Here is a 25707-nt window from a genome sequence, read left to right as displayed (position 1 = left end):
CTGTCCCATGCACGTCAGTAAAGTCCCTCATAACCTGCTGCATCATCAAGTCAGCTTGACTGGTCACAAACAAGGGCACTTCATCTATACTGCACTACATATGAAAACGTAGCTCTATCTAGCTCTTTATCCGTGTAACCTGTAGAATGTTCCCCAAGGTACGTCAACCGAGTGACCAGACCTTGCAGATGAAGCTAGTTATCCCACGTGTTTAATCTGGGAGCCGCACGACCATTGAACCCCCAAACCGAGGGGGGTGGGTAGATATCCATCTTTTCACAATTCATATTGCAGCGAATTCGGGGGGCAGTCTGGGAGACCGTCGCCATGGTCGGGACGCGAACCACACGTTAACTAATCGACTAAAGGGTCCGACCCGTTAGTCAAGGACCAACGTGTCTACTTATCCATGCACGTTACAATATCTTTTTCTTTTTTTTCCCCCACAAGGATGAAAAACAAATAACACCACAACAGCATGAAATATTATTAACAAACGGTAGCTACAATAACAGAATATAGCATACCAGATAATCAAGTTTAGATACACAATTTAGATCATTGCCATCATTATTTACACGGCGCTTTTCTGGACACCAAGCAAAACACGTCTTGCTTGGTAACATAACGAGACACGTGTAACACGGCCATGCTGCGGGAGGGTTTCTCTCTTCTTGCAAGTTTCACGTCCTTGCTAAACACCACCAGACCGACCACGGTCCACACCGCCGCCCGTCCGCCCGTCCGTACCTGCTCGATACGCAGTGCGCATGCGCGAGGAAGCGGAACTGGGAGTTACAGTGAAAAGTGTCCGTCGGCTTCTCGCTGAAAGCGCCCCGCCGTCCCCCCCGTTCCGGGCTGTCTCCGGCTAGCCGTACTCACGCCGCGCCGCCGGAGTCCCGATGAAGACGAACCGGATGCGGTGTCCTTCGGTTTACCTGAGGCACCTGTCTCGCCGCCCGCTGGTGTGAGGACGCACGCTTTCATGTCCGCCCCCGGGGGAGGAAGAGGACAAAACCTGAACGCGGCAAGGTCAGTAACATGAACCGGGCTAGCTGTGGCTAACGGCATATATACTGACCCAAAGCTGTCCGGCACGGAACCGTGTAGGGTTAGTCGGCTGCAGTACCACCTGTCCCGGTTTGAGGCCGGACACAGTTAACTGACCTGTGCGGAGCTCGGAACCGCTTTTCACAGCACCGACCAGCGAGGCTGTGTGTGTGTGTGTGTGTCTGTGTGTGTGTGTGTGTGTTGCCTGCCCACCTTCTGCAGCTGTTGCACAGGGTCTTTAGGTCACTGTAGCGTGACACAAGTGTCACTGCTGCTGCTGCAACTGGCAGTCACAGTTAAAACAAGAGAAAAGAAAAGAAAAGAAAAGAAAAGTGAGACTCGATCCGGAACCCAGCGTTCCAGCTCATGACGAACAGACTACTGCAGCAGAGAAGGCCGTTCGTGTTGTAGGGCACTGGACGCCTCTCACTGTGCCCCTTTCCTCAGCAGTGTCTCCCATGTGCCTACGATGAAGAGGCTGCCAATCCTGTCCCTGCTGCTGTGGGTGTGTGCAGTCTTCTATGTTGGCATCTACTTGTTTGTGGGTGGATTTCTGTTGGTGAGGCTGGAGGTGAACAGGACCAGTACCTGTGGGGATGTGCTCCTACCTGGAGGAGAGCAGAGAGACTTCTGCCATGCTAAACCACGTTTCCGTAGGGCTGTGCTTCTCATCATCGATGCCCTCAGGTATGACTTTGCCCGCTTCGACCCCTCCAACACAAGGCCGCGGCCCTATGAGAACAAGCTGCCTGTTCTGCAGGAGATTATGTCTTTAAGACCTTCTCACAGCCGCCTGTACCCTTTTCGGGCTGACCCACCCACAACTACCATGCAGAGAATCAAGGGCTTCACCACTGGTTCTCTGCCCACCTTCATCGACGTCGGTAATAACTTTGCCTCCAGTGCCATCTTGGAGGACAACATCGTTCACCAGCTGGGCCAAATGGGTGAGTTGTCTCTGCCGTGTGTCCCTTACCCATTGTAGTGGGTGACAAGTAGATCCACAGCATTCCTGTGCAGGTCCTGAAAACTTGTAGAAAAGTGGGAAAATGTATTCGGTAATATTCCAGGTGTTTGAAAGTGTCGGAGGTGGACAAACAGTGCTGACAAATGTGGGGGAAATGATTGTTGTTTCATTCTGAGACATGAAATACCATGTTTTAATATTGTAGAACAGCTGTCATATTATATATTCAGTGTTTCCCCTAGATTTTTTTCACTTATTTAATTCCCTTTGGTGGTATGGTAGGTGACCTTAGCTGGGTGGCCCACCTTGCCAAGACAATGGAAGGGCAAACATTGACATTGTTATGTTGGCCCACCTTGCCAAGACAATGGAAGGGCAAACATTGACATTGTTATGTTAACAAAGCTGTGAAGCATAATCCTTAAGTGAGTCCTTTTGTGTCCTTGATGGAAGTCAATATGGCCCACCCACCGTCACCATAAGTACTACTTACTAAGCAGCCAAAGCAGTCAAATCCAGTCCAAGGCATTAAGGTCTGAGGTAATATGGACCATCAAAGCAGAATCTTTGTAAGAACTCCGAATCAACTCTTGACTGATGACTGCAGATGGATGTATATTAACAATGCGTGATAGTCAAAATGGTCTGCAAGTCATGAATGGATCACAAGAGGTCTTATTCTTTGCCCCTGCGGCAGAAGGTACAAAACCTCAGCTGAAGTGGATCTATTTGCACCTCAGGCTCTGAATAACAGGGTAGAACTGTAAAGTCAGGGTGGAGTGCTTGACCTTGGTCATGGGCTATTGTGAAGGCTTTGTGTGTTTTGGCTGTGGTAGTGAGATCTTGGTAAGGTGGTTGGACTTCATGATACTCTTGTGCACCCCTTGCCCAGGCAAACGTGTGGTGTTCATGGGCGACGATACGTGGGAAAATCTTTTCCCCAAGAAGTTCTACCGTTCTCTGCCCTTTCCTTCTTTCAATGTGAAGGATCTGCACACGGTGGATAATGGCATCCTCCAGCACCTCTACTCAACCAGTACGTACCATAACTTTGGCCATGTGGTGGCAGTCTTTATCCATGTAGCCTTAAGATAACATGAATTTATATATTTTTTCCAAAGTATAGCATAAATGGCAAAAGAATGGCAATCTGTGGCAGTGCTATAGTGTCTTGTTCTTACAGCTGAGTTTCACAGAACCTGATGCAAGAGATTAATAATTGTACATCACAATCTAGAGGCATTTTCAATGTGAATTACATTATTCTGTCAGTGTGGCAGATCTGTTTGTGATTGTCCTGTCCAAGTGAAATTGTGTCTGGTCTTTGCTGATCGCAGTGGTGGGTGATGAATGGGATTTCCTAGTTGCTCATTTCCTCGGAGTGGATCACTGTGGGCACAGGTTTGGCCCCGACCATCCCGCCATGGCGGACAAGCTCACCCAGATGGATGGGGTCATCAGGTCAGACAACAGTAGAGCTATCATAAGTCCGATTCAGAGAATTTCCTGCTTCGGCCTTCAGTAGCTGCTGATATTATAATACAACTGTCGCAGTACACACAGAGTTCATCACTACATGCATAATAGGAATAATGGTTAAACAAAGGCCTGTTGACAGAGTGGCTCAAGTTCTGTGTTGCAGGTCTTAATATACACCCAGGATTCATGTGTTTATGAAATAGACAATATTAACATTATTTTTCTCAGGCCAAATTACAGGAAAATGACGTTTTGCAGAGGTGATTGACGTCATGGAAATATTACTATCAGGTGTTTAAAATGTCAAATTGAACAGGTACATTTACTTACTTTCATAGAAAGAAGGGACAAAATAGTACTTTTCCTTACTACAGAAGTATAGTCACTGCTGGCCAAGACCTCCCCTGTGGTTTTTGACAGCAAATAGTCATTGAAAAATCCTGGAATCTGACACAAGAACAAGTAGAGTAGTCTTTGTTCATTTCATTTTCTTCTGTCCTCATCCATCCTCACTCCAACAGGTCTGTAATTGACCGTTTGCAGAATGACACCCTGTTGGTGGTGATGGGGGACCATGGTATGACGGACACCGGAGACCACGGTGGAGAGAGTCAGAAGGAGACTGATGCTGCCATCTTCCTTTACAGCCCATCCCCTCTTTTCCCTGGACCCCCAGCCCAGGTTAGTCCAGCTGCCGTATTCGCTTTGTCCTCTATGACTGTGGTTTTTTACGAAGCAGTGAAAATGAAAGGATAAAATGGAAGTTTGGAAAGTTTGACAAAGAATGAAGAATGTAAAGAATATAGTTTGGGAATTGAACAAATTTAGTTTGAAAAAGTGTCCACTGGAGCAAGACCAGCCTGTTTATATCGTGCTTGGGATGAACTAATTATTTTCAGTACACTGTGGAAGTAATCATTTTTGGTAATTCATAATTAAGAGCATGTGTACAATACTTATATCAAGCACATTTAAGTGTCATAATGGTTGAATACTTGGGTGATGTGAGAGCTTGAAATTCTTTTTCACCCAAACAACTCATTCAAGTCATTCAAGTCATTCAGGTCATTCAGGTCATTCAGGTCAGAGTGTCCTGATGCATGCTTAGTAATCCAGGTCAGGAAATCACAGAGTGCTTTAGGAAAACCGAAAGGAGCTTCAAGAAAGTATTAGTTCGGGGCGTCCGGGTAGCGTAGTGGTCTATTCCGTTAACTATCAATACAGGGATCGTTGGTTCGAATCCCTGTGTTAACTCCGGCTTGGTCGGGCGTCCCTACAGACACAATTGGCTGTGTCTGCGGGTGGGAAGCTGGATGTGGGTATGCGTCCTGGTCACTGCACTAGCGCCCCCTCTGGTCGGTTGGGGCGCCTGTTCGGGGCCGAGGGGGAACTGGGGGGAATAGCGTGATCCTCCCACACGCTACGTCCCCCTGGTGAAACTCCTCACTGTCAGGTGACAAGAAGCGGCTGGTGACTCCACATGTACTGGAGGAGACATGTGGTGGTCTGCAGCCCTCCCCGGATCAGCAGAGGGGGTGGAGCAGAGACCGGGACGGCTCGGAAGAGTGGGGTAATTGGCCAAGTACAATTGGGGAGAAAAAAAAAGGGGGGGGGGGAGTATATGACAGTAGAGTCCAGTTGAGTGTGTTATTTCATGAAGGGTTTGAGTCTGGGTGGCTGGGATGGATGTACGTGGGTACAGACTGGGTACATTTTAATACTTAAACTTGGCTTTAAGGGAACAGACTGATTATGCAAACAACTCCACCCTCTAGTGGAGCCAGTTGTTGTTCTCTGTGTCATTTATCAGAGTGCACTGTATCGATTCAAGTGGCTTTCTGTTCAGTATAGACATCCTGCTTTAATACTGTTAGTCTTTCCATCTAGTGTTCTATTATCTGAAGTGTCTGTCTCCCTCCATTTGCCATCTATCCCTTTGTCTGTCCATCTTTGTGTGTTCATCTGTTTACTCATCTGCGTACTCACTTACCACCATGCATGCTGTTTGTTTGGCAAAAGTCTAACCATTTTATGAACAAAACAGTTGCAGCCTTTACTTATTCAGGCTTTACATAATTCAAGTCCTGAATAGTTGGGACCATCACAGGGTCTTCCACGTTGCTGCTGGCAGTCCACTTCTGCCCAGACAAGAAGATAAAAGACAAAACAGAACAGAACACAGTTCTCATATCCAACACCCTCGTATAACCAACAGCTGGTCTCCATAACCACAGCACGATCGGTGGTACCTGATACTGCATACTGCCCTGTTGATGTGTGCAGAAACCAGTTGGTACTGAAGAAGAAAGAAACACCAGAATCAGAAACACTTTGGCGTCTCATTTTATGTACTTCCACGCATGAAGTGAAACGACTCATCGTTTCCCCCAGCCCACAGCAGTGCAACACAAAGACAAACACACATCCAAAAACTACAAGAACTACAAGAACACACATATCCAAACTAACACACATTTAAAAAAATAAAATAAATAAAAACAAAAAATAAAAATAAAATAAAATGGTCAGGTGAAAAAAAAAGTTTGGATATACACTACCGTTCAAAAGTTTGGGATCACCCAAACAATTTTGTGTTTTCCATGAAAAGTCACACTTATTCACCACCATATGTTGTGAAATGAATAGAAAATAGAGTCAAGACATTGACAAGGTTAGAAATAATGATTTGTATTTGAAATAAGATTTTTTTTACATCAAACTTTGCTTTCGTCAAAGAATCCTCCATTTGCAGCAATTACAGCATTGCAGACCTTTGGCATTCTAGCTGTTAATTTGTTGAGGTAATCTGGAGAAATTGCACCCCACGCTTCCAGAAGCAGCTCCCACAAGTTGGATTGGTTGGATGGGCACTTCTTTGAGCAGATTGAGTTTCTGGAGCATCACATTTGTGGGGTCAATTAAACGCTCAAAATGGCCAGAAAAAGAGAACTTTCATCTGAAACTCGACAGTCTATTCTTGTTCTTAGAAATGAAGGCTATTCCATGCGAGAAATTGCTAAGAAATTGAAGATTTCCTACACCGGTGTGTACTACTCCCTTCAGAGGACAGCACAAACAGGCTCTAACCAGAGTAGAAAAAGAAGTGGGAGGCCGCGTTGCACAACTGAGCAAGAAGATAAGTACATTAGAGTCTCTAGTTTGAGAAACAGACGCCTCACAGGTCCCCAACTGGCATCTTCATTAAATAGTACCTGTTAGAGCCTGTTTGTGCTGTCCTCTGAAGGGAGTAGTACACACCGGTGTAGGAAATCTTCAATTTCTTAGCAATTTCTCGCATGGAATAGCCTTCATTTCTAAGAACAAGAATAGACTGTCGAGTTTCAGATGAAAGTTCTCTTTTTCTGGCCATTTTGAGCGTTTAATTGACCCCACAAATGTGATGCTCCAGAAACTCAATCTGCTCAAAGAAGTGCCCATCCAACCAATCCAACTTGTGGGAGCTGCTTCTGGAAGCGTGGGGTGCAATTTCTCCAGATTACCTCAACAAATTAACAGCTAGAATGCCAAAGGTCTGCAATGCTGTAATTGCTGCAAATGGAGGATTCTTTGACGAAAGCAAAGTTTGATGTAAAAAAAATCTTATTTCAAATACAAATCATTATTTCTAACCTTGTCAATGTCTTGACTCTATTTTCTATTCATTTCACAACATATGGTGGTGAATAAGTGTGACTTTTCATGGAAAACACAAAATTGTTTGGGTGATCCCAAACTTTTGAACGGTAGTGTATGTGTTCTTAGTTTGGATATACACTCACTGGCCACTTTATTAGGTACACCTTGCTAGTACCGGGTTGGACCCCCTTTTGCCTTCAGAACTGCCTTAATCCTTGGTGGCATAGATTCAACAAGGTACTGGAAACATTTCTCAGAGAGTTTGGTCCATATTGACATGACAGCATCACGCAGTTGCTGCAGATTTGTCGGCTGCACATCCATGATGCGAATCTCCCGGTCCACCACATCCCAAAGGTGCTCTATTGGATTGAGATCTGGTGACTGTGGAGGCCATTTGAGTACAGTGAACTCATTGTCATGTTCAAGAAACCAGTCTGAGATGATTCGAGCTTTATGACATGGCGCGTTATCCTGCTGGAAGTAGCCATCAGAAGATGGGAACACTGTGGTCATAAAGGGAAGGACATGGTCAGCAACAATACTCAGGTAGGCTGTGGCGTTGACACGATGCTCAATTGGTACTAAGGGGCCCAAAGTGTGCCAAGAAAATATCCCCCACACCATTACACCACCACCACCAGCCTGAACCATTGATACAAGGCAGGATGGATCCATGCTTTCATGTTGTTGACGCCAAATTCTGACCCTACCACCCGAATGTCGCAGCAGAAATCGAGACTCATCAGACCAGGCAACGTTTTTCCAATCTTCTATTGTCCAATTTTGGTGAGCCTGTGCGAATTGTAGCCTCAGTTTCCTGTTCTTAGCTGACAGGAGTGGCACCCGGTGTGGTCTTCTGCTGCTGTAGCCCATCTGCCTCAAGGTTCGACTTGTTGTGGGTCCAGAGATGCTCTTCTGCATACCTCGGTTGTAATGAGTGGTTATTTGAGTTACTGTTGCCTTTCTATCAGCTCGAACCAGTCTGGCCATTCTCCTCTGACCTCTGGCATCAACAAGGCATTTTCGCCCACAGAACTGCCGCTCACTGGATATTTTCTCTTTTTCGGACCATTCTCTGTAAACCCTAGAGATGGTTGTGCGTGAAAATCCCAGTAGATCAGCAGTTTCTGAAATACTCAGACCAGCCCGTCTGGCACCAACAACCATGCCACGTTCAAAGTCACTTAAATCACCTTTCTTCCCCATTCTGATGCTCGGTTTGAACTGCAGCAGATCGTCTTGACCATGTCTACATGCCTAAATGCATTGAGTTGCTGCCATGTGATTGGCTGATTAGAAATTTGCGTTAACGAGCAGTTGGACATGTGTGCTTAATAAAGTGGCCGGTGAGTGTATGTGTTCTAGTTTGGATATACGTATGTGTTCTAGTTTGGATATATGTGTTCTTAGTTAGGATATATGTGTTCTAGTTTGGATATATGTGTTCGTAGTTTGGACATACGTATGTGTTCTAGTTTGGATATGTGTGTTCTAGTTTGGATATATGTGTTCTAGTTTTGATATATGTGTTCTTAGTTTGGATATAAAATATACCTAATGGTGTTCATACATATTCATGAGGGAATTGTAATCTCAAGCGGTGTCTCTTTGTTGAATCTTGACAGGATGAACCAGACGTGGTCCCCCAGACAGACCTGGTGCCCACCCTGTCTCTGCTGCTGGGAGTACCGATCCCTTACAGCAGCGTCGGTCAGGTCCTCCTGCCTCTATTCCCTCCACATCAGCTGACTGAAGATGCAGTTACAGGACTCAGCCAGCTGGAGGCGCTGTGGATCAACGCCAAACAGGTAATTTATTCAACGAAGATTCTTTTTTAGATACTGACAAACAAATTGTGTTAATTGTCAACCAAGTTGGTTTTGTAGGTACGTATTTGATTTTTTTTTTGTTTGTTGGTCACCTAGTTTTTTTTTTTCAATTTTTGTATGGTATGTATGCATTTATTGATCTATAATTATCTATTCATTCATTGTCTTTTGTCATTCTTTGCCTTTTCCCTCTCTGCATGTCTCAGTTTATGTTGTTACAAGTTAATTAAAGCATCAATTATGTACAAAGTAGGAGTAGGCATAAAACTAGGTGAGATTTTTCTAACTCATGCACTGCTTATGTCGACTCAGCTTTTTCATTGTTTGATATGATTGTTTCGTTTTTGAAGGTCAACCGTTTCTTGGAGACTTACTCCAGCATGGCCAAAGACATCCCACCAGAGAGTCTCTCCAAGCTGCAGGCCGAATTCACCCGCCTGTCCTCTCACTACATCGCCACGGTCCAAGAGGCTGCGGGGACCTCCCCACAGCGGATGGCCGCCGTGCAGGCCTACCTCACCTCTGTCAGGGACACTTGCCGGGCTACATGGGCCCGCTTCAACCCTCTCAAGATGGCCACAGGCTTAGTCATCCTGGGCTTTGCCTGCTTGTTGTGTGTCATCCTCTCCGAGCTGTCGTGTGTGCTGGTGATGGAGCTCAGACTTCTGAAGGCCCCGGTTGTGGCGGCTCTGTCGTTGGGGGTATTTGTGGCTGCTGGCCAGCTGCTTAGTCAAGGCCACATTGAGGTTGCATGGTGCCTGGCCGCCATCGCCTTTGTCTCAGAGCTGCTCTTTCTCTGGAGTACCTGTCGAGCCAGGGTATCTGCTGTGGCTGTAAATGGATCCAAAGTTCACAAGCGAGCTTGTTGGTTTGGTTGGTTGACCCCACGCCATCTCCTGGTCCCACCCCTCTTGGTGCCGCTCCTTCGCTGTGCCTCCCTGCTCTCAGACAGTTATGTAATAGCGGAGGGCCGCGTGGTCACCTTTCTGGTCTTCTCTCTGGGCCTGTACATCCCCATCCATCTAAACTGGGATGGGCTGCTTCTGCCCCCTAGCCACGACACTCTGAAACCCGTTGGAGTGCAGCCATCGCCAGTTCTATCCCCCTCGGCTGTGAGGAGGGAGAGCACCACCCTTCTGGGCTGCCTGGGACTTCTGGTGTTCAGCCTGTACCTCTCCCTGTCCTTCCATGGCTGCCGGGAGGAGCAGGGCTCCTGCCAGCCTTCCCCGTTCCTCTCTCCTCTCTCCCGCCTACAGGACAGCCAGCTGAAGAATCTTCACTACGTCCTCTCCTTGGCCTCCCTGGGACTGTGGACCTACCTGCTGAGATACTGGCTCCGCCACTACGGGAACCTCAACTCCTCAGGTGGGACTGTGTTCACGGCCCGCTGGATCCTGCCGACGCTGTGCATCTGCCTGGGCCTCCACTGGGCGGTCAGCGCCACTCCAGAGGACAGCTTCAGAAATCTGGCAGAACTTATCAGTCTGGCTCAGCTGGCCCTCCCCAGGGCTGCCTTCTGCCTCCTGGGTCTGGGGCTGTTCCTACTTTGGCTTGACCCTCTCACTGTGTTTGTGAAAGCCAGGGCCGCGGCTACATCCAGGGGTTCATCACTGCCACTGCCCTGCTATAGGGCAAGTACAGGTATCAGCCCCCAGGCTGAACTTCATCACCTCATTCCCCAGATCTACCAACGCATGCGTCGTTCCCTGGAGGATGGCGATCCAATTGGGGGTGCCGAAGAGGATGGCAGGCCAGCTGTTGAGGCTTATGGGCTGGGAACGGTTTACTCTGCCCCCCTGCTTCTGTTCTGTGGCCTGCTGGGTATTGGACTGTTGCTGCTGCACCCAGAGGGCATGGCTCTGTCTTTTCTCTTGCTGCTCCTGGAAATGGGAGCCCTGCTGCATATCCACGCCTCCTCCATGACCCTAAATTGCCTGAATGGGGTGGTCTCAGGTAATAGGGTCATAATTAGGGCTGCACGATTATGGCTAAAATGATAATCATGATTTTTAGCTGCTGTCACATTCATACTGTATTTTATAAACCTTTAAATGAATAAACCTTCAAATATACAAATCTTCAAATCAAAATAATATCTTCATACCAGAGCTAGCTAAAGCCAACAGGATTCTGCTCCAGCCACGATCAGTTAATTGTGGAGCCAATCTTGAACTCATGATTAATATACAATTACTTGTGCAGATGGCAGAAGCTGGCGGCACGGTGGCCCAGTGGTTAGCGCTGTCGCCTCACAGCGAGAAGGTCCTGGATTCGAACCCCGGGGCTGTCCAACCTTGGGGGTCATCCCAGGTCGTCCTCTGTGTGGAGTTTGCTTGTTCTTCCCGTGTCTGCGTGGGTTTTCTCCGGGTGCTCCGGTTTTCCCCCACCATCAAAAAGACACGCATGTTAGGGTCAGTACTGCTGTCTGTGTCCCTGACCGAGGCATGGCAAGACGAGCTGGAGTTGGTCCCCGGGTGCTGCACGGCAGCTGCCAACTGCTCCTAGCTACACAGCTAGGATGGCTTACATGCAGAGAAAGAATTGCCCCATGGGGGTTGATAAAAAGTAGTAAAAGACCTAGTCATAAGTTACCATTATGTTCAGTTTAGTTAAGTTTTGTTTATTTTTTCCTTCGCTAGGACCTGTAGCACCCAGTAACAGGGGTCTGACCACAACTCGATGAATTGATTAATTCATTCATTCATTGCATATTTCTCCTTAATCCAGTATCAGATTGTAGGAGTTAGTTGGAAGTGATCTTCAAAAGTCTCTTCATCTTTAATAGCTCGGTCTCCATAAGGAGAGCTGCTAAACCAGATACATGCCTTTCTCTTGTCCCCTGCAGGTGGTTTCAATGTGCCCTGGACTCCCATAGTGCTTTGGTCCTTGGCTGCCACCCAGTTCTTTCATGCCACAGGTCACCTGCCCACCTTCCCTTCCATTCAGTGGGGAGCTGCCTTTGTGGGCTTCCCTGATGGACACACGGGAACGATACTGCCGGCCTCGTTGGTCACTCTCAACACCTTCTCGTCGCACATCCTTTTTGCAGGTAGATAAGCTTAGCAACACACAAGTGGTTGTGGACACAGGTTTGTGCAGATTTGTTAGTGATATGTTGGTACAAATGTATATGACCACTGCAGTGTCATATATAGTGTCATATATATATTTATTTATATCGAAATAATGAAAGCCAAAATAATGTATGGGCTGAAGATGAAGGAACTGGTTTGAAGAGGTAAGTGTAACTCATGCCACACTCATTTTAAAGCTTGCCTATCATGTGATGACCTTTTTAATATGGTACTGTACAGCTCAGTGGTTATTTTATGGCATTACATGGTGTAATGGTTTTTGGCATTATGGCACGGTGGCGCAGTGGTTAGGACTGTCGCCTCACAGCAAGAAGGTCCTAGGTTCGAACCCCGGGGTTGTCCAACCTTGGGGGTCATCCCAGGTCGTCCTCTATTTGGAGTTTTCATGTTCTCCCCGTGTCTGTGGTGGGTTTTCTCCGGGTGCTCCGGTTTCCCCCACCATCAGAAAGACATGCATGTTAGGGTTAATACTCCTACGGGGATCAATAAAGTATCTAAAAAAAAAACCCAACCCTTGGACGTGTGAAAGGGTGCTTGACCCTGCTCGCTCATCATTGAACGTTCGTCGGGATGTGAGTTTAAAAAGTCCGCCGTGTGCCCTTCCTTGTCGGTGTACATTTGTCAACTTGCTGATTTCCTCCTGTGCTTGTGTTCCCTCCTGCTCAGTGGGCTGTCCGTTACTCCTGTTCTGGCCACTGGTGTGTGAGGTACGTGGAGGCAGAGGGGGGAGGACGGGAGGGGAGGAAGGAGAGGATGCTGTGATGGAGATGAGGCTGAGAGAAAACCCTCTGCAGTTCAGCTCTGCCCTCCTTCAACTCTCAACACGCTACCTCTTCATCCAAGGAGCACAGGTCAGGTCCAAACTGAGATGGATTCATTCACACCAGACCTGGACATGATATTGATATGGTGATCATGATATTCATATGGTGATCATGATATTGATATGGCGATCATGATATTGACGTGGTGATCATGGTATTGATGTGGTGATCATCATGTTGATATGGTGATCATGATATTGATGTGGTGATCATGGTATTGATGTGGTGATGTGATGTGATGATCATGATGTTGATGTGGTGATCATGATGTTGATGTGGTGATCATGATGTGGATGTGGTGATCATGATATTGATGTGATCATAATATTGATATGGTGATCATGATATTGATGTGGTGATCATGGTGTTGATGTGGTGATGTGGTGATCATGATGTTGATGTGGTGATCATCATGTTGATGTGGTGATCATGATGTTGATGTGGTGATCATGATGTTGATGTGATCATAATATTGATATGGTGATCATGATATTGATATGGTGATCATGATATTGATATGGTGATCATGATATTGATGTGGTGATCATGGTATTGATGTGATGATGTGGTGATCATGATGTTGATGTGGTGATCATCATGTTGATGTGGTGATCATGATGTTGATGTGGTGATCATGATATTGATATGGCGATCATGATATTGACGTGGTGATCATGGTATTGATGTGGTGATCATCATGTTGATATGGTGATCATGATATTGATGTGGTGATCATGGTATTGATGTGGTGATTTCGTGATCATGATGTTGATGTGGTGATCATCATGTTGATGTGGTGATCATGATGTTGATGTGGTGATCATGATGTTGATGTGGTGATCATGACATTGATGTGATCATAATATTGATATGGTGATCATGATGTTGATGTGGTGATCATGATATTGATATGATGATCATGATATTGATGTGGTGATCATGATGTTGATACGGTGATCATGATATTGGTGTGGTGATCATAATATTGGTGTGGTGATCATGATGTTGATGTGGTGATCATGATATTGATATGGTGATCATGATATTAATATGGTGATCATTCATATTGATGTGGTGATCATGATATTGATGTGGTGATCATGATATGGTGATAGATTAGATCTGGTCTGGGGTTTTGGCTCTAGTAATGTGATAAAACTAAATGTTGTCATTCACTGGTCTTAAAGGCAGCATTAGAGAAAAGTGGGACAATTTTCTGAACTTATTTCAGGAACAATTTTTTGTCATCTCATTCGTGAACTTGCGTACACAAAAGAGACGAAATGTCGTTTCTTCCAGCCCACAGCAGTGCAACACAAAATACAAAAACACACATCCAAAACCTCCCAAAAACGACACCATCGAAATATACAAAACCAGAAAGAACAAAGGGAAAAAGCGCAGACCGACGATAGCACAGTCCATTCAGTAAATTTGCAACACAATTCAAAAATTTCACTGTCCAGAGAACGAACGGCAGCCAGGATGACTGTCTGAACTGCCGGTCTGCATGGACTAGCAGTTACCTTAGCCTGCCCTGCTTCCACGTCCTGTCAGACCACCCTCGGATTTTCCTCTTCGGGCACAGCTTCGGTCAGGGCTGTGGTCTTTGGACCCACAGGACGCAGTAGACCAGCCTCATCCGATCCAACGCCAGCTCTCCCTGTCAGACACCTTCGATACACCTCTCCTGCACCACACACGACGACACTAACACATATGCAGTCAAAAACACTGCACAATCGACGCTAGGTGAGGCCACCGCCGGACCGCCCTCGGTGTTATCTTGGTGTTATCAGAACTGCTGGTCTGCATGGGCTCGCAGTTAACTTAGCCTGCCCCGCTCTCCTAGCTGATCCAACACCACCTCTCCCAGCCATCAAACAAAATCGACGGTCACAGACATAAATCCTCATAAAAGTTCTTCACACGATGACACAAACTCAGATGTAGACGTGGACAAAGACACTGCACAGTCGGCACTGGGTGAGGCTGCCGCAAACATGAGTCCGCGCTGCCATCTTCCCACACCGGAAGTCTGTTTTAGCTGAATGAAATGAATAATGAATGTCTCTACCTGCCTCATCATCATATCCACATTAACAATAACCATTATCAAAATTTCTGTTGTCTAACTATCTTACCAGCAGTCATCCATCAACTATTGTCACAGTATTGATATCGAGGAAAACATATTGTGATGTTTTGTTTGAAGAAAGCCACTTTACTTTTTTATAGAAGAAAAAATAACGTTGCTTTCTTCTTCTTCCTGACACACACACACACACACACACACTGGGTATCATGTAGTTGTGGATTGCAGCTAACTGTTTTTCGTCTTTAACAATAATAATAATAATAATAATAATAATAATAGAAGAAGAAGAGGAATCCAAAGAAATGTCCCAAATGGCTCACATGGGGAACCACGTACCTGTTCCCGAAGACAGAGGAGACACAGAACCCGAAGAATTACAGACCCATCACCTACCTACCAACAATGTACAAGATCATCACCTCCATCATCACAGAGAGGACCTGTAGCTTCCTCGACAAAAACAACTTGTTACCAGCAGAACAGAAGAGATGTAAGAAAGGTAGCTACGGATGCAAGGACCAGCTACTCATCAATAAAGCCATATTGCAGAGGTCAAATCGAAGAAAAAGAAATTGTCAACAGCATGGATTGACTACAGGAAGGCATTTGACAGCATGCCACACTCCTGGAGAGAGAAGAGCCTCAAGATCTACAGATCTGCCCAACAATTGTCAAATTCATCACGGTGAGCATGAAGACGTGGAAGACCACCCTGAATCTCCATCATGCAGAGGGGTCCCAAGGGGGCTCACTATCACCACTGCTCTTTTGCCTTGCACTAGCGCCACTCAGCAATCTACTGAACAACAGCAGCTATGGGTACAAATCGCAGAATGGCAAACTGACCCACCACTTCTACATTGATGACCTCAAGACATTTACCAAGGACGACAATCAGCAGAAGGGTCTACTCACCATTGTCAAGACCTTCAGTGACGACATCAAGATGGAATTTGGAATCGACAAGTGTGCCAAAAACAGATGACCCACTCCTCCGAATAGTAAGGCATCAGATCTACTCCATCAGTATAAAGAAGCTGCACAATTCAAGAAAGCGCTTGATGTCCCAGAAACCCCACCAACAGAAAATAAGGCAACTACCATCTATGCCAAATGAGTGAAGCAGAAGCCAAAATACCATGCCCAGCAGCAAAGGCAAAAACCCTGGGGGACAAAGCAATGCACGGGAAGTACCCAAAAAGAATGAAAGATGCAGATGTGGACCAACAAAAGACACACCAGTGGCTGAGGACCACCAGGCTGAAAGCAGAGACGGAGGGCCTGATAATCACTGCACAAGACCAGAGCCTGGCAACCAGATCGTATCACCATCGCATCATCAAAGATGGAACAGACCCAAAATGCAGAATCTGTGGAATGTAAGAAGAAACCATCGACCACATTGTCTCAGGCTGCTTGGAACTGGCATAGACGGAGTACATGTACAGGCACAACAAGGCAGTAGCATATCTGCACTGGAAGATCAGCAGGAGTTACAAGCTCAAGACCACTGAGAGGTGGTACGAACATCAGCCAAACACGGTCACTGAGAACAATGATGTCGCCATCCTCTGGGACACGCCCATCCACACTGGCAGAGATAAAAGCCAACAAGCCCGACATGGCAACACCATCCCGAAAAAAACAGCTCAGTGAAAGTCACAGAGAAGCTGACCAAGTACAAAGACCTGGAGCGAAAAAACAACAGGATGTGGGGAATGAAGACCGAAACAACACCAGTGGTCATCAGAGCTCTAGGACTCGTGAAGAAGGGAATGGAAAAGTTCACCAACCGTATCCCAGGCAACATCAACATCTGTTTATTTGTTTATTTGTTTATTTATCGGTATCCCCATTAGCTGTACCCGAAAGCACCGCTAGTCTTACTGGGGTCCACATAAACACAATACATTTAATACATATATATTTAAAAACAAGACAGAGAAAAACAAAAACAAAACAAACAAAAATAGCAAAAACCTACATTAAACTTAACAGTACACGTAAGTCATCATCCAACAGCAAAGAGACGTACATAAATCATTCCAATGTACAAACTGTTGAAACCATCCAGGCTATACAATTCAGTTCGAATCACACCTTACCGTCCTTTGTGTGTGTGTGTGTGTGTGTGTGTGTGTGTGTGTAATATGTGTACGTATGACCATGTATTTTGCATCCTACAAATATAACATTCCAAGGTGTTTCTTTATTTGCTTTTTAAATATTGATTTCTGTGTCAATTTAGTCATTGGCAGCGGTAACGAATTCCATGCTTTCAATGAAAGCATGGAATTCCAGAAGATCACCCTACTCAGAACAGCCCACATATTACGACGAATACTGTCAGTCAAGTGACATCTGCCCTATAGTGCCTCAGGTCCATAGTTTGGACCCGGCTCTACAGGATGTAAAACAGGAAACGAGAAAGAAATGGTAATAATAATAATAATAATAATAATAATAATATCAGTAATAATAATAGTAGTAATAATAGTAACAATAATAATATTAGTAATAATAATATTAATAATAGTAATAATAATAATCATCATTACGTTTATATAGTGCCCAAAGTGCTTAAACAACTTCAGCATTTATCATCTTTACACTTGATAGTAGAGCAGTTATTTGTAATTAACACTTCACTGTGGAACTGAGTTACTGCCCAAATATATGGGCGGTGTTCATCATAATGACGTTGTCATGACAGCAACAGGTCAAGTCAAGTAGGTCAAGTCAGAGTTCAGTTAAAGTGCATCATCACGCCGAGGAGTCCCAACACACATTGCAACAACAACAACAGCGTAATACATTAATTAATTAATTAATATGCGAATCAACATACTTTACAGTAAGAATGTACATGACATGTTGAAAACAAAAGAAAGAAAATATTATAAAAGTATAAATTAAAGAATGCAACATTAACAACTGAGCCAGCAAAAAGAATGAGGTCGGTTATGGGCTGTAAAGAAACATAAGTAATGGATTTTTTGTAAAATCAAGTGTAAAACTTTATAGTGTACACTGGTAATACTGATGTTGATATGGATATATGGATGATATATGGATATATGGATGATATCAGGTCAGTAACTAAATAATAAACTCAGCCCTGTATACACAAGCTGAGCAAATGTGAGGGCATTTGCATCTCACCATAGTTTTGCTTTACAAAGGTTAATTTGATGTCTTATTGTCCTTTTTTTTGGTCAGGCTTGTTGACTATCATTTTCCTCATATTTTTCATCATAAAGTAGGTTGGCACACAGTTTTGATTAAAAGCTAGTTAGATAAAATCTGATTTAGTCACACCTGTCTGACCGTCATTTTGTCCAAATCCCAGATTCAATTCGAGTCAATTCAATTTATTGTCATTAAAAACAATGTGCTGGCACATGTTACAAACAAAATGAGGGCTGCAGACCACTTTCACAATAATGCCCATCCTCACATCAGATACACGAGTCAGATAGATGGGTCAGATACATGGATCAGATACATGGGTCAGATAGATGGATCAGATATATGGGTCAGATAGATGGGTCAGATACGTGGATCAGATACGTGGGTCAGATAGATGGATCAGATAGATGGGCCAGATACATGGATCAGATATATGAGTCAGATAGATGGGTCAGATAGATGGATCACATACATGGATCAGATACATGGGTCAGATACATGGATCAGATACATGGGTCAGATAGATGGGCCAGATACATGGATCAGATACATGAGTCAGCTAGATGGGTCAGATAGATGGGTCAGATAGATGGGCCAGATACATGGATCAGATACGTGGGTCAGATAGATGGGTCAGATAGATGGGCCAGATACATGGATCAGATATATGAGTCAGATAGATGGGTCAGATAGATGGATCACATAGATGGATCAGATACATGGATCAGATACATGGATCAGATACATGGATCAGATAGGTTGATCAGATACATGGATCAGATAGAACCAATGGAGAATTTTTATTCAATTATAAACTTGTTTTCAGCATGGGAACCCAATTTCTTTCACCAAAATCACCTTTGCTTGACAACCATCACCACATAACAGTACACCAACTAACAAAATAACAAAACTAAAGTTGATAGATGACTGGATTAGTACATACACATCACAGCGCCTCTCTCCATGTCTTCTGTGTCTTGTCAGGTCTTTGCATCAGTCTGTGCAGCTGCTATCCTCAGGAGACACCTAATGGTATGGAAAGTTTTCGCACCCAAGTAAGTGCCTTAGTGGTTTTCCAACTCACGCTGACACGCTGACAGGAAAGGCTTGTGAGGATATGATGTGATATGTGATACAGATATTAGTGCACCATAAAGGCTGGCCGTCTCCTTCCTGGGCTGCCTGGTGCATGCACATATGACTGAATGCTAGTTGGTGCCTGATAAAGCATAATTGTGAGGCGTGTGTGTATCTGCACACCTTAAAGAGAACTCCTTCATTTATCCTGACAACTTACTTATTCATGTGGCCCCACATTACACAGTTAGTACGTATGAACGGGAACAAATTCCTCTCCAAGCCACGCATGGCAGAACAAAGACTCTACCAGAGGATGAAAATAATATCGGGCGTCTGGGTCGCGTGGCGGTCTATTCTGTTGCCTACAAACACGGGGATCGCCAGGTCGAATGTTACCTCCGGCTTGGTTGGGCATCCCTACAGACATAATTGGCTGTGTCTGCGGGTGGGAAGCCAGATCTGCCCTGGTCGCTGCACTAGCACCTCCTCTGGTTAGTCGGGGGGGAGGGGGAACTGGGGGGAATAGCGTGATCCTCCCACACGCTACATCCCCCTGGTGAAACTCCTCACTGTCAGGTGAAAAGAAGCGGCTGGTGACTCCACATGTAGGGAGGAGGCATGTGGTAGTCTGCAGCCCTCCCCGGATCGGCAGAGGGGGTGGAGCAGCGACCGGGACGGCTCGGAAGAGTGGGGGTTAATTGGCCGGATACAACTGGAGGGAAAAAGGGGAGAAACCCCCCCCCCCCAAAAAGAAAATAATATCTAGATTAAAAACCTGGAATTCAGTAAAAAGAATTTTTTTTTCTTCAGTGGCATTAAAACGCTAAATGTTGCCCTCACATTTTTCCTCCAGATAATCTGGTTTTCTCCTGTTCCGTACAGATGATCTGGGTTTTTCCTGTTCCGTACAGACGATCTGGTTTTCTCCTGTTCCGTACAGATGATCTGGTTTTCTCCTGTTCCGTACAGACGATCTGGTTTTCTCCTGTTCCGTACAGACGATCTGGTTTTCTCCTGTTCCGTACAGGCGATTTGGTTTTCTCCTGTTCCGTACAGACGATCTGGTTTTCTCCTTTTCCGTACAGATGATCTGGTTTTCTCCTGTTCCGTACAGACGATCTGGTTTTCTCCTGTTCCGTACAGATGATCTGGTTTTCTCCTGTTCCGTACAGACGATCTGGTTTTCTCCTGTTCCGTACAGATGATCTGGTTTTCTCCTGTTCTGTACAGACGATCTGGGTTTTTCCTGTTCCGTACAGACGATCTGGTTTTCTCCTGTTCCGTACAGATGATCTGGTTTTCTCCTGTTCCGTACAGATGATCTGGTTTTCTCCTGTTCCGTACAGACGATCTTGTTTTCTCATGTTCTGTACAGACGATCTTGTTTTCTCCTGTTCCGTACAGACGATCTGGTTTTCTCCTGTTCCGTACAGATGATCTGGTTTTCTCCTGTTCCTTACAGATGATCTGGTTTTCTCCTGTTCCGTACAGACGATCTGGTTTTCTCCTGTTCCGTACAGATGATCTGGTTTTCTCCTGTTCCGTACAGATGATCTGGTTTTCTCCTGTTCCGTACAGACGATCTTGTTTTCTCATGTTCTGTACAGAAGATCTTGTTTTCTCCTGTTCCGTACAGACGATCTGGTTTTCTCCTGTTCCGTACAGACGATCTGGTTTTCTCCTGTTCCATACAGACGATCTGGTTTTCTCCTGTTCCGTACAGACGATCTGGTTTTCTCCTGTTCCATACAGTCGATCTGGTTTTCTCCTGTTCTGTACAGACGATCTGGTTTTCTCCTGTTCCATACAGACGATCTGGTTTTCTCCTGTTCCGTACAGACGATCTGGTTTTCTCCTGTTCCGTACAGACGATCTGGTTTTCTCCTGTTCCATACAGTCGATCTGGTTTTCTCCTGTTCCGTATAGATGATCTGGTTTTCTACTGTTCTGTACAGACGATCTGGCTTTCTCCTGTTCCGTACAGACGATCTGGTTTTCTCCTGTTCCGTACAGATGATCTGGTTTTCTCCTGTTCCGTACAGACGATCTGGTTTTCTCCTGTTCCGTACAGACGATCTGGTTTTCTCCTGTTCTGTACAGACGATCTGGTTTTATCCTGTTCCGTATATATGATCTGGTTTTCTCCTGTTCCGTACAGATGATCTGGTTTTCTCCTGTTCCGTATAGACGATCTTGTTTTCTCCTGTTCCGTACAGACGATCTGGTTTTCTCCTGTTCCGTATAGATGATCTGGTTTTCTCCTGTTCCGTATAGATGATCTGGTTTTCTCCTGTTCCGTACAGACGATCTGGTTTTCTCCTGTTCTGTACAGACAATCTGGTTTTCTCCTGTTCCGTATAGATGATCTGGTTTTCTCCTGTTCCGTACAGACGATCTGGTTTTCTCCTGTTTCGTACAGACGATCTGGTTTTCTCCTGTTCCGTACAGACGATCTGGTTTTCTCCTGTTCCGTACAGACGATCTGGTTTTCTCCTGTTCCGTATAGATGATCTGGTTTTCTCCTGTTCCTAGAACCTTCTAGACAGAGACCTCAGATGTTGTTCCTGGAATCTGCTGGAGCCACTCTCCCAGTTTGGGGGTCACAGCCCCTAGTGCTCCTATCACCACTGGGAATACTGTGGATTTCCTCTTCCACATCCGATCTAGTTCTTCTCTCAGCCCTGGGTATTTCTCTAGCTTCTCATGCTCTTTCTTGTATTCCTTGTCGACCACCAGAATGTCTGGTTGGTTAGCAGGCACCTGCTTGTCAGTCTGGAACTTAAAGTTCCACCGGATCTTAGCTCTGCCATTCTCAACCACCTTTGATGGTTTCTCCCATTTGGATTTGGGGACTTCCAGTCTGTTTACAGATATTCCTGTACACTATGCCAGCCACTTGGTTATGTCTTTCTGTGTATGTTTTCCCAGCTAGCGTTTTACACCCTGCTACTAATTGCTGGGCTGTCTCAGGGGTGTCTTTACACAGCCTGCATCTTGGGTCTTGTCTAGTGTGGTAGACCCCTGCCCCAACTGATCTGGTCCTGAGTGACTGGTCTTGTGCTGCTATGATCAGAGCCTCTGTGCTGTCCTTTAGTCCAGCATTTTCTAGCCACTGGTAGGATTTCTCGATATCAGCTGTGTCTTCTGTCTGTCGATGGAACGTCCCATGGAGGGGCTTAATCTTCCATGATACCTCCTCTTCTTCTTCCTCTGCACCCTCTTTCGTCTGCTGCCTGAGGTACTCACTTAGCGGTTTATCCTGGGGGGCCCTCGTTCTGATGTACTCATGGATGTCCCTTGTTTCATCCTGGATAGTGGCCCTGACACTCACTAACCCTCAGCCCCCATCTTTTTGCTTATCATACAGTCTCAGGCGCTGGACTTCAGGTGGAACCTTCCGTGCATTGTGAGGAGTTTCTATGCCCTGATATCTGTGGCCTTTATCTCCTCCTTTGGTCAGCTTATTAGTCCAGCTGGTATCTGATGACTGGTAGGGCGTATGTGTTGATGGCCTAGACCTTGTTCTTCCCATTGAGCTGCCTCCTCACAGTCTCAGTTTGCTTGTGGAATACCCAGGTACTTGTAACTGTCCTGTATGTCTGTTATCCTGCCTTCTGATAATTCAACCCCTTCAGTGCTCACCATCTTTCCTCTTTTTGCCACCATTCGACTGCACTTGTCCAGTCTGAATGACATCCCGATGTTGTTGCTGTAGATCCTGGTGAGGTGAATCAGCGAGTAAATGTCTCACTCGTTCCTGGCATACAGCTTGATGTCATCCATGTATAGGAGGTGGCTAATGGTAACTCTGCTTCTGAACATGTATCCATATCCACTCTTTGTGTTGATCTGACTGAGGGGATTCAGGCCTAGGCAGAAAAGCATCGGGGATAGTGCATCACCTTGGTATATGCTATATTTGATGGTTACCTGTGTGATTGTCTTTGAGTTGGCCTCTAGTGTTGTTTTCCACTGCCACTTCGAGTTCTTGATGAAGGCTATTAGTGTCCTGTTGGCTTTGTGTAGTGTCAAGCACTCCAGTAACCACGTGTGGGGAATTGAATCATAGGCTTTCTTATAGTCAATCTAGGCTGAGCTCTGGTTGGTCTGTCTGGTAGAGTCTTTGGTGACTGCTCTGTCAACCAGTAGCTGATGCTTTGACCCTCTGGTGTTATTCCCAGTTGCTTTCCGAGTTTCCTTCATGTCTTGACTCATGTGCCCATTCAGCTTAGCTGTTATGATGCCTGACAGGATCTTCCATGTTGTGGAGAGGCAGGTTATCGGCCAGTAGTATGAAGATGTACCCTTGTGGGAATCTTTCATAATCAGTATTGTTCTCCCCTGTGTTAGCCAGTCAGGGAGAGACCTTTATGTTAGCAGCTGGTTCATCTGTGTTGCCAGGCATTCATGGAGTGCAGTTGCGTCTTTAACCAGTAGGCGTGAATCATGTCAGGGCCTGGTGCAGTCCAGCTCTTCATGTTTGAGACTCGTCGTTGGACTATGATTATAACTGGTTCTTGTTTTGGGATATTGTTGTGGTCTTGTCTTAGGCCCACCAGCCACTGGGCATTGGTGTTGTGTGATAACTCCTTTTCCCATATGTCATTCCAGTATCGTTCAGTCTCTTCTCCGGGTGCGTCTGATGTTTTTCCCTTGTTACTCTGCAGCTGGGAGTACACTTTGGATGGTTCTTTGATATATATATACATACATACATACACACACACACACACACACACACATATATATATATATATACATACATACACACACACACACACACACACATATATATATGTATCCTTTTTTTCCCGAAACTGTCAATGGTGTTGATAGAAGTGCTCAACTAATGAGGAGCAGAATATCAATACAGATCGGAGTATCAATACAATCTGTATTGATATATATATATATATATATGTGTGTGTGTGTGTGTGTGTATATGTGTATGTATGTATGTGTGTATGTATGTATGTGTGTGTGTGTGTGTATATATATGTATATGTGTGTGTGTGTGTGTGTGTGTGTGTGTGTGTGTGTGTATGTATATATGTGTATATATATATGAGAGAGGAGAGAAAAAGATGATGTTAAAAACTGTGATAGTGTACCTTGGAGAACTGAACTATAAAATCATTGAACAACAAATAAATCTCAAAATTGTGTGCAGAAATGTAAATTTTCCAATAAGCTGACATCACTGAGTTCTCTGTCCTCTCCTTTCAGGTTAATGTTCGAGGCCTCCGGGTTTCTGGTGAGCAGTGGGTTTCTGCTGGTCGGTGTCAGTCTGGTGATGAGAGTAGATGTGGCTGTCGGCCGCTGGTTTAAAAGACTTCTCCCTGATGCTTCAAGGTAGCAATAACACAGCTGCTTTTACCACCGTGGTTCGCCGGGAGTCCCCACTGTGCCACATGGAGCAAAAGCACACGGTGGTCAATACAAACTGTCATAATAACTCCTCATCAAGAAGAAGAAAAAGTTGCCATTACTGTCTGTCACAAGGATCTCCAGAAATGTGTCAGAGTCAAGTCAAGTCAATTTTATTTGCATAGCCCATTATCAAAAATTACAAATTTGCCTCAGTGGGCTTTACAGCAATACAACATCCTGTCCTTAAACTCTTGCATTAAATATTCGTCACTGCCAGCTCTTTCTGGTTTCTGCCTTTGTGAGAGTTGGCTTCCTGAGATCAGTAACTGCTGTTTATTTTCTTACTAGCTCTTCTCTACGTTCTGCCCTAAGCTCTTCATTTGTTCTTCTGATTTAGCTGTTTTCTGTGCTTAGTTCACTTATCACGAGATTCTCTTGTTTTCTTTCTCAAATGACTCGTGTTTAGTAGGCAGCCTTTTGTTCCTAGTTTGTTATTAACTTTGAGCTTTGTCAAGCTTAGCAGTTAGCTCTATTGCATTTGCAGTCGAAGCAGCCTCGTTAAAATGATAGTGTGGTGACTGTTCTGCAGTTACAGATAGGTTGTCTCTACTAGAAAGACGTGCCCATGAGTTAGAGCAGCTTCTTTTGGCTAGGATTAAATGTGACGGGCACTCCAGTTAGCCTTATCCCCGGGCCTGACAGCAGACCTGTTATTGTTAACACTAGCTCAGCCTTGTTGGCAGATACAGCAGAGTTTGTCTCTGTTTACTGGTGTGGGAAGGTTCACAAGAGCAAGCCACTGGTCGTGTGGCTTGGTCTGCAGTCACCTCTCCCGACTGCAAACCGGTTTTCGCCCCTCACAAGCCCTGTTGGTAGTCCTAGCGGCCAGTGTACCTCTCCCGCTCCTGTTGACAGAGTAAAGCAACATGCTAGTGATAGGAGACTCCATTACCCACAGTATCAGATTAGCTTCACCAGCCTTGGTTCACTGTTTATCCAGGGCTAGAGTGTCCAACATAGAGGACAATCTTAGGGTGCGGGTATCACGGAGGGAGAAACAGGGAACCCAGGCACACAGCACCAC

At 45.3% G+C, this 25707-nt stretch overlaps 1 protein-coding gene across 1 annotated transcript; it reads left to right on the top strand.

The window, feature by feature from the left end:
* Positions 1–1000: 1000 nt before the first annotated feature.
* Positions 1001–24609, top strand: pigo (phosphatidylinositol glycan anchor biosynthesis, class O). Its single transcript, XM_056290695.1, has 11 exons — positions 1001–1032; positions 1501–1997; positions 2910–3053; positions 3355–3478; positions 4018–4177; positions 8761–8943; positions 9315–10917; positions 11810–12013; positions 12726–12910; positions 19158–19228; positions 24480–24609. Exons 2-11 carry the CDS (start codon positions 1520–1522, stop codon positions 24607–24609), a joined length of 3282 nt encoding a protein of 1093 aa, XP_056146670.1. The 5' UTR covers positions 1001–1032; positions 1501–1519.
* Positions 24610–25707: the final 1098 nt, after the last annotated feature.

The sequence above is a fragment of the Lampris incognitus genome, chromosome 12 (genome assembly GCF_029633865.1).
Source record: "Lampris incognitus isolate fLamInc1 chromosome 12, fLamInc1.hap2, whole genome shotgun sequence".
In the NCBI taxonomy this organism is placed as follows: domain Eukaryota; kingdom Metazoa; phylum Chordata; class Actinopteri; order Lampriformes; family Lampridae; genus Lampris; species Lampris incognitus.
This window is presented reverse-complemented; position numbering and strand designations above follow the sequence as displayed.

Excerpts from the sequence above, each read along its gene's own strand:
- pigo (XM_056290695.1), top strand. The coding sequence starts at position 1,520 with ATGAAGAGGCTGCCAATCCTGTCCCTGCTGCTGTGGGTGTGTGCAGTC. Across the intron at positions 10,918-11,809 it reads CCTGAATGGGGTGGTCTCAG|GTGGTTTCAATGTGCCCTGG; the intron begins GTAATAGGGTCA and ends TGTCCCCTGCAG. Across the intron at positions 12,014-12,725 it reads GTCGCACATCCTTTTTGCAG|TGGGCTGTCCGTTACTCCTG; the intron begins GTAGATAAGCTT and ends CCTCCTGCTCAG.